We start from the raw sequence: 9,321 nt of genomic DNA, 5'->3' as shown, positions 1-9,321 counted from the left end.
AATTTGAACAGGAACATGAGCAACACTGTTAAATATTACAGGGTACATGTCAAGCATTATACATGTTCAATGCTTCCCCTTTGAAGGTACTGAATGGCAGATGGTTTTCAAAGCCGCAGCAGGTGTGACGAGTCCAGATCCTTACCATCTTTGGGTATCAACACAACATGATGCATCTTTACCGTATTCGACACGATGTCAGCTCGATGTAGGTACTCAATCAACTCACTGCAAGACTTACGGTATCCTGAACTGGGATAAGTTGAACATCAGTGAGGTATGTTTGTACGTTTTCTATTGTCCTAATCACGATGTCAGCCCGATGTAGCTATTCCTCAATCAACTCACTGCAAGACTTACGGTATTCTGAACTGGGATAAGTTGAACATCAGTGAGGTATGTTTGTACGTTTTCTATTGTCCTAATCACGATGTCAGCCCGATGTAGCTACTCCTCAATCAACTCACTGCCAGACTTACGGTATCCTGAACTGGGGTAAGTTGAACATCAATGAGGTATGTTTGTACGTTTTCTATTGTCCTAATCACGATGTCAGCTCGATGTAGCTACTCCTCAATCAACTCACTGCAAGACTTACGGTATCCTTAACTGGGGTAAGTTGAACATCAATGAGGTATGTTTATACGTTTTCTATTGTCCTAATCACGATGTCAGCTCGATGTAGCTACTCCTCTATCAACTCACTGCCAGACTTACGGTATCCTTAACTGGGATAAGTTGAACATCAGCGAGGTATGTTTGTACATTTTTGAGTGTAAAGTGTGCTACAGTGTGTGGGTCAACGTCTAAGCGTTATGCTTGTGCGTTGATATTAAAAGGAAAGACATTAGCGTTTTTGATCTAAAAGTACTCAGTGATTCCAAGGATGCTTTCTATTAAAACCAGAATAATACAACTGTTAGATTGAAGTCCGTTTATGTTGGTAATTGATAATTAAATACTTGACATTTATCATGACATTTGAATATAACAGGTCAAGATCAGCTTATATTCCAGTTTGGATGCCAATGATAAAGAAATCATCAGTAAAGTGTTCAACGTGACATTCAATGCTCTCAATACTACATCGGTTGGTTGGATGACAAGGAGTCGCTTGATGTTTCATGATATCGACGATGCCGTATCCTTTTCAATCGATGGGTAAGATATACTAGTAGTTAGACTATCCATTTGAAATCCATACACCACATTATGGAAGGCATGACCTTTAACACCTCAATCGAAGGGTAAGATATAGTTAATCTATCCCAGTTGAAATCCATAGACCTTATATGACAGGCACTCTGTCAATCTCACAACTATATATTATTATCTGCCATATACTATTTCGGTCATATTTACGGCACTCTGTCAATCTCACAACGATATATTGTTATCTGCCATATACTGTTTCGGTCATATATTTTGTTATCTGTTCATAATTGATGAATTTTCGGGTTTTTATATGGTAACTACCTGTGCCTATGACAATAAATATAGTCTGCTTTATTATGTATGCATACAGATACATCGATGGAGTTCAAACCGGTAATCGATTTAGCATTTATGAATCATACTTCGTCGATGAGTGTTATGGAGGGGGCTGGTTGGCTATGATAGTCAACAAGGACGAATGTGATTGGCTTGATGAATACAACGAATATTTACCAGTTTTTCTTTACAGCTCTGAAGAAAATGGTGCATATTTGTATTACAGTAAGTTGAATTATTGCCAATGAGCTATTCTAGTTAAAATGGAAGATAATGCATTAATCTCCCACACAGGGAGTGTGAATGTCAAATGGGGTTACCAAAATGGGTTGCTCCTTTTAAAATCTACACTCCCTGTGTGGCCCGCTGTGTGGGACATTAAGGTCACGTCTTCTATAGGCGGTGTATGGATTTCAACTGGAATAGCCCACTGTATAATCGGGAATGGAACTTGAAACCTCTTTTCCATTCATACACATTTGGTCTTGTTTGTGTTTATAAATGCATCCATCCACATGATGATTACAAATCGATGGTTTACATAGCTGCCTGGTATCATATTTAGATATGTACAATATACGAAAACCCAAATGTCTATAGGGCAACTATTGTAGAAAAAACATCGAAATCAACTTTCGACAAATTTCCACACTTTTCAACTAATATTTCAAAATGAACATTAGATGTACAAGATTTGAGAAATGCTCTTTTGAAAAAGTTGAAGTTTGTTTAGTTTTTTCCTTATGCGTTTACTTAAAAGCAATTATAATAATTATGTTATACATTCTTTTCCAGGTGCAACTGCAAGCCGGGCAGACATTTTTGCCTTGCACGTAAAAACACAGGTAAGCATGTTTTGTTTGGACAAAAAAATCGTTCAAAACTTTCAGAAAAATAATGAAATACACACCTGTGAAACCTGTTTCAAATTTATTCATTTATTTAAACTTGATTTGTTTGCTCTCAGATCGGAATGCCTACTGGACACTTTCCTGTAGCTTAACTCTCTTCACACTGCAGACGACAAGTTTCAAATTAAAAAAAAAATCAAAAATTTCAGAAATGTAAATTTTCATGACCCTACAGTCATAGAAATTGTTCGTTGGCATTACTCAGTAAGTTGATGTAAGTCGTTGCGTCAACTTTCCGAGTAATGCCAACGCGTACAATATTGAGTAACGCTGACTCGATATCATTATGTTGGTCGCACTCATTTGCACTTACCTTATTGAGTTGTTACAACTCAGAAAATGAAACTAGGTTAGCATAATTTTCTAGAGGTGTGCTATAGTATACAAAATTTTGCACTGATTACAAAAATAAATATTTGAATACTGCTAATTGTGCAGAAAATGATCCAATTACGTTGATTAAGTAACAAAGTACCAAATTGGAATAACTTAAAACAATAAGTACCAGTAACTTAATATGAACGAGTTACATCAACTTACATGTTGAGTTATAATAACTCAACTAATTGGTTCTTTGAACCTTGGTCAGTTTTCGCAGTTCCCTGAACTGGAATTCAGAAGTTGGCATTACTTAAAAAGTTGACGCAACGACTTACATCAACTTTTTAAGTAATGCCAACAAAGTTGATTAGTTGACGGAACTTTTGAGCTTTTTCAGCATTTTTAAGTTCGGATAACTAAAATGAATTTTGTTTTGGCAACTTTTACACTATTTTTGAGTTGTCCAAACTTACTCCTTTTGAATTGCGCCAACAAGGCGAACAAGTTTCTATGAGTGTATTTGGAATCAGTATGAAAAATGCATTAAAATGAGTACAAACAAGCCTAGTATTGGTTTAGTAGTTATTAAGATAGCTCTTGATAACGTTGAGAAAATATTTCAAAACTTGAACTTTTTCCGTTGAAGCGCAAGGCTAACACGCAGAGCATTAAGTTCAAAGCTTGTACAAAAGACCTAGAGATAATAAGAACACCGCACGCTGCTACTTGGAAAAAGTCACTGTAAAATTATTGCACAGTTAAAAAGCCAAACAGTGTCTGATTGGGCTATTCCAGAAATAATGCACATCCCCATGATGTGGGAACTCAAGACTTTTTCCCACTGTCAAAGAAGTGGAAATCCAGAATATTTTGTTCACGAAATATTTCATGATATGTTGCATTTAGCCTGAATCCTTCAGGTCTCTAATGGTATTTATATCCACAATTTTGTACGTCGCCCTATACAGCACAGTCCAACGGCCGTGCGTGTCTCACAGCATAAGTATTCGAGGACTGGAGGATCTAGTCTATCTTGCATATATTTAGGAATTTCAATTGTTTCACCCAGTTATACATGTACCTTGAAAGGCCGAGGATAATCTGAGCACCTTCGGATTTTCGAATATATTATTTGAATAAAAAAGTTTTCTGGAATAGCGCAAGACGCTTAGTCTTATATAATATGTAGCTATAGACTTTGTTCCACCTCTATTACGGTAATGACGCACTGCTTTTTCGAGGTTACACAGTAAGCGTGCCGATAAACCGCTCTTGTACGTGGGGGTGTGCGTGTGCGCTCTGCTCGATTAACTTTACGCGAGCGATTCGATACTGCGACCAGCGAAATATTCACCCACGTCACTACCAAACTTGAAGTATAGTTTAGCAAGTGGTGAGAATGTGTCTTTCACAGGGGCATAGCCAGGGAAAAGTCGGGGGGGGGGGGGTGATGTTGGCCCCCCCCACCAAAAAAAAATTCAGGGATACATTGGGGACGGAAAAGAGTAAATTGTCCTTAAAATGATAAAAAATTGTACAAAAATTGACAAATTGGGACGAAAATTTGGCTTTGTCCCCTCATACTAAAATCCTGGCTACGCTACTGGTTTTTCACTGTGTTAGCCTTCTTTGAGTCGGTGACTCATTTCTCAATGTGTATAAGTATTAATATTTGTATGTGTGTGTGTTTGTATGATTTGTTGAGGTATATGGTAATTAGGAACAAACCAAAAGATCGATGACGTCCTATAAACGAAACTAGTTTCGTTTAGGGGGGAGGGGGTAAAAATACTCGATTACGTTTGTACAAAAACATCGGTCTGAAGAATGTGTCATTATTATTATTATTATGTCAAAATATTCAACATTCCTTTATTACGTTTCTGGCAGGGAGGGAGGGGGTCGGCTGAGAAACGAAACTAATTACGTTTATAGGACGTCATCGATCTTTTGGTTTGTTCCCTTAGCCCAATCATCATTGGTTTCTCATCATATTTTTCTTCTTCACCTTGCGTAATATTATTGCATTATTAACCTCCGCTTGTATTACATGTGTTGTATTTTACTGTGGTTATTTATGCAATGTATTTTGATTAAAATACATTCCCAGGGTTGTCGAGTGCAGATCCGTCGGAACACGCTTTTCAATACGGAATAAATGCATGCTAACCTCATCGTGAAAAAGTGTTATCCGACGGATCTGCAGTGGACCATTTTGCTCCATAACACATGGAGCGATGGGAAAAGGTTAAAGGGCATTGGACTTAGACCATTGTCCGAAATAGGTAATGAAATTAAGCGTTACTAGAGACCTTGCGGAATGGAGTTAGAAATCACAAACTTTAACGTCTAGAGGATTATAGAGGATTATGTATTCAAAATCACTCTGCCATTAAAGCCGCTTGAAGTTAAAGTTAACGCGAGAATCTATAGTGTGCCGTAAATTATGATGAAATACGTCATACTTTACTTACTTTAGAACAATAGTTTGCCTATTTCCTCATAGACTACATAATTACCACTTATGTATTATCTAGTTAATAGACCAATTATTGGAAATCTAATTTGGTTTGGGTAAAAAACATGCTACATGTTGCTGAAAATTACTGATTGAATTAAATCAAAATAAATTTTGTTCCAAACGTCACACTTGATATATAATTTTGTGTGTGCTCATAACGTACACCAAATCAGCTCGCGGAACCAAGTTTTTGGCTTGACTTCAACGCCAAGGGGATTAAGTTCCCGTAAAATGGTCTGGTTTTACTTGAGCCAGCAGTGTACGATACTTCTGGAAGAGTAAAGCAGGTGCATAACATTTTTATATATAACCTGTCATAGGTTGTGCCTGGTAAGAGAGAGAGAGAGAGAGAGAGGGGGGGAGGAGGAGGAGAGAGGGTATTGGAAGTGGACAGGGAGGTGCTTTGCTGGTAGCCAAGGGGGGGGGGCTACCCCGTGGGACATCTTCTCTTCCTTCTTGACCCTTCCCTTTTGGATGCTGGCCGCCGTGATATTTTACGCTTTTAGGCCTTTTTCTGCCATTTTAAGCCCATTTTTGTAAAAACGTTTCCTTTGAGAATCGGCCCACGCCCTCCTAACAGAAAAACCCTGACAAAATCACTGGGGAGGGGGAAACAGGAGTGCGAGTGGGTAATTATAGGAGGGTCAAGTTTGAGAGAGCGAGTACAGATAGAGGGGAGAAGGAGGGGAAAATAAGGAGAATGCAGGGAAGAGGAAACAGGAGGGGAAGGGGGAGAGAGATTCAGAAGGAGGGAAAGAAATAAAGAATATGTATTTCATTAGGCTTTGCAGAAGTAAATTGGAATATGGAATTGACAAAGCTGACGAGCCTTTATTAAATAATATTATATATATATAGGCCTATAACTATCGTAAGAATATTAATTGAGACGTATAGGGCCTAGCTAGTTTCAAAATAATATGATAAGGAGATTAACGCTGGGTCCCGACATAATCCATGTTGAGTGGTATCGCGAGTTCATCCATGTTTACTCAAACGAAGCTCGTAAGGTAGAGTCTTTTGTCTTGAAGTGGGACTAATAACCATTTGACTAAACAAAAGAGAGACATTTGGATGCAGTTGGTAACAAGCTCTTACACATGCCCTTCTTTTGAACGCACATTGATACACATGTCCCGAGTTTAAGCAACAAGTACAGAAACCAATCTGACGTTCGCGTTGAAGTGAATTTGAGCAAGAAATCCAATCAATATTTTTGAAGTTGCCGTTAAAGTTCCAGTAAAGTTCTTAACGGCATTCCGCAAGGTCTCTGCTGATCTCTTGTTAACTGCATAGTGTTGATTCAGTGAGCACGTCAATTGATAATAATACCTGCACAAAAATAAAGGTTACACGTGAAACGTATTATCACCTAAAGAAGAAAACCAAACCCTAGGAACAACTGAGATCCATACAGATCTCAGACAAGGGAAAATACAAACATCAAATACATGAAATAGTCACCCTAGTAATGGAGAAAAAGTACAAAATATGGTTCACCCATGCATACAGTTTATTCACCAATCTTTGAACAAGAACAAATAATAACGAGACAAATTATCAGAAACGATTATGGTGTGTACATTACTGATACATGTGACTTTAGTCTGTGAATGCAAAAATCAAGACAAACAACTAAGGTAGGCATAAACTCTGGTGTTAAAACTCATCATTTGTTGTCACCTGCCTATATATAACTCACCCCAAAATCTCCTTTATGATTGGCCAATGTCAATGGTATTATTACATTAGGTGCACACACATGCTAATTAGAGGCTGAAGTGAGTTAAACGAAGCGTCCAAACGAATGCCTTTTGTGAAAGGGGAATCCCTTTTCAAATCCCTTTTCAGAGGAACCCTCAATTATCGGAGCATAGTGACGAAATACATCATGGCTTTAGGAAAACCTTTTGGATTGTAGCATCAATGTACATTATTTGTGAGATAGTAGCCTAGATGAAGCAAACACACAAACCCCAAGAACAACTGAGATCCATACAGATCTGAGGCAAAGGAAAGTACCATTAAAAAATACAAAAAAACAAACAAAAAAACAAACAAGAAAAACAATGAGGACATCTTTAGGATCAATGTACTTATTTGTAGTAAGATAGTAGCTTAGTTTTTCAGCAATTACTTGATGAAATACTTTTGCTATACAGGATGTGATCGATATCATCCAAAACTTTTAGATTGTTGTAACGATGAAGCTCCTTTACTGGAATGTTATCGTCAAAATAATAATAAATAATACAATTATTGAACTGCAACGAAAAATGGCAAATAATGAACAATTCATTGGCCAAACACGTAATTATTCAAAACATAATCCATATTATGTTGAGGGCTTGCCTGGAGTTGACAATTCTGTACGGAATAAGATGATACAGATTTAACAGTCATGCCGTCGTAACACGTATCAGGAAAAGTAATCCCACCAGGGACCGGCAAATACGACTATAAGTTCGATTATATCGTTATGAACACGGCAGAGTGCCGAATACGCAAAATTGCTGTTTTAAGTAAACGGCGATTGAAAATCTTGGTACCATTCCATTGGTCCTTCTAAAAATTTAGAACATTCGTGAGCACTCATTTGAAATGTATATTATAGCAGTGAATGTACAAGATTTATTTGCAATACTCGCATGTTTTGAAACAATCGATATATCCCCTCAAAACGCGTTTTAACAACTATTCGGCTTTATGATGTATCCAAAATGCCTCTATCACCGCGCAGAGAGTCGTATTCGGGGTCGAATACGCATTCAGCTACGTGTAAACCATGGCACGAATCCTTGATTTGGGGCTTTTGTGTAGAAATTAGTGGTTGTGCTAAGGCTATGTAAAATTAACTTGGTGTATAAGTTATAAATAGTCATCCCTGTAATATTGAGCAAAAACTCGAGGATTTTAAAGCAGAAATTATAATATTAGCCTATATTTTGCGTATAATTTTATGGGATTTTTCAATTTCACGGGGGCGCACTCACATTATTGTATCATGTGGAGAATGTTTGTACTTATTTTGGTATCACCGGAGAGAGGATACCTACAGCTATACGTTGGTATCAAATATGTTAGTATAGGACATTTAATATAGACAATTCGGGGTTTCCAGCTTTACAATACTATAGATCCACCTGATTTGCTGAATTCATTAATCGCTGTTAGGTGCGATTCGTCCTAATCAAGATTTCAATATCTACGTCGGGGAGTAAGATTTATCATTGATTTTTGGTGGAAATAAAAGATAACCTGAAACGTAATCATAAGCATACAAAAACTCAATTTGCTCAAAATTCTCGTTTCGTCACTCTGCCGAATTCATAACGAAAGTGGTCAGCCACAGTAATAACGCCCGAGTAAGATAATGTATTGATGTATAAATTGAATCACTGTAAAAACATCCAGAATAATCAACATGCTTAACTCTTTTGAACAACATTTTGTTGAGTCTATTAAAGCAGCATTGTAAATTGTAGTGAAAAATTGGCAGTTTTCTGGTGTGTGTGTTTCGTTATTTTATCATGGTTATCATTATAGTCTATATTATATCTATCTCGAGTCACCAGCACCAGCTTTGAAGTTCAGCGTGTTCTGTGTTAGCTTATCGTTACTTGGTGCGTGTACATACGTGCGATCAACGTGCCGCAAATGTACAAGCAAGAAACCACGCTAAGCAACGCAGCACACGCTGACTATATAGACTATAGCTATATTCTCAAAAGACTGACATCATAATGCCCTCCTGACATCTGACAACATAATGTCCTCCTCATACTGTCATGCCGCTTGTATCCGTTTGTCTGCAATGCGCGTGCGTCACGCTGCCCAGCGGTAAGCGGCATGGCATACCAGCGAAATTCTTTTAATTGTGATCGCGGCATACTGCCGAAAAGAATCAAGTATAAACCGTTCACCGCTTAAAATCAGGAACGTCGCTCTCTTTTGACAGAATTAAAACAATATCAAAGCTTGATCGTTACTCGCGCTCAGCGAATCGCCTAAAGCGCTTCACGTGTTAATGTAGATAGGGAAGATTTATAGTAAACTGTTATTCGGCACTCTGTAATT

The 9,321-nt window shown here is 37.7% G+C and overlaps 1 protein-coding gene across 1 annotated transcript; it reads left to right on the top strand.

Annotated features, from left to right (window-relative positions):
* The first annotated feature begins 98 nt into the window (after positions 1-98).
* On the top strand, positions 99-2,931 carry LOC140140254 (uncharacterized). Its single transcript, XM_072162044.1, has 5 exons — positions 99-277; positions 995-1,161; positions 1,526-1,716; positions 2,287-2,336; positions 2,459-2,931. The coding sequence occupies exons 1-5, from the start codon at positions 101-103 to the stop codon at positions 2,492-2,494; spliced, it is 621 nt and encodes a 206-aa protein (XP_072018145.1). The 5' UTR covers positions 99-100; the 3' UTR covers positions 2,495-2,931.
* Positions 2,932-9,321: the final 6,390 nt, after the last annotated feature.

This window comes from Amphiura filiformis, chromosome 19 (genome assembly GCF_039555335.1).
Source record: "Amphiura filiformis chromosome 19, Afil_fr2py, whole genome shotgun sequence".
Classification (NCBI taxonomy): domain Eukaryota; kingdom Metazoa; phylum Echinodermata; class Ophiuroidea; order Amphilepidida; family Amphiuridae; genus Amphiura; species Amphiura filiformis.
The sequence above is the reverse complement of the archived record's forward strand: the minus strand, read 5'-3'. Positions and strand labels throughout refer to the sequence as shown.

What these genes read in the sequence shown, in the direction of transcription:
- LOC140140254 (XM_072162044.1), top strand. Translation starts at nt 101, where the DNA reads ATGGTTTTCAAAGCCGCAGCAGGTGTGACGAGTCCAGATCCTTACCAT. An exon ending in GTATCCTTTTCAATCGATGG is followed by an intron (nt 1,162 to 1,525) that starts GTAAGATATACT and finishes GTATGCATACAG; the next exon opens with ATACATCGATGGAGTTCAAA. An exon ending in CCTTGCACGTAAAAACACAG is followed by an intron (nt 2,337 to 2,458) that starts GTAAGCATGTTT and finishes GTTTGCTCTCAG; the next exon opens with ATCGGAATGCCTACTGGACA.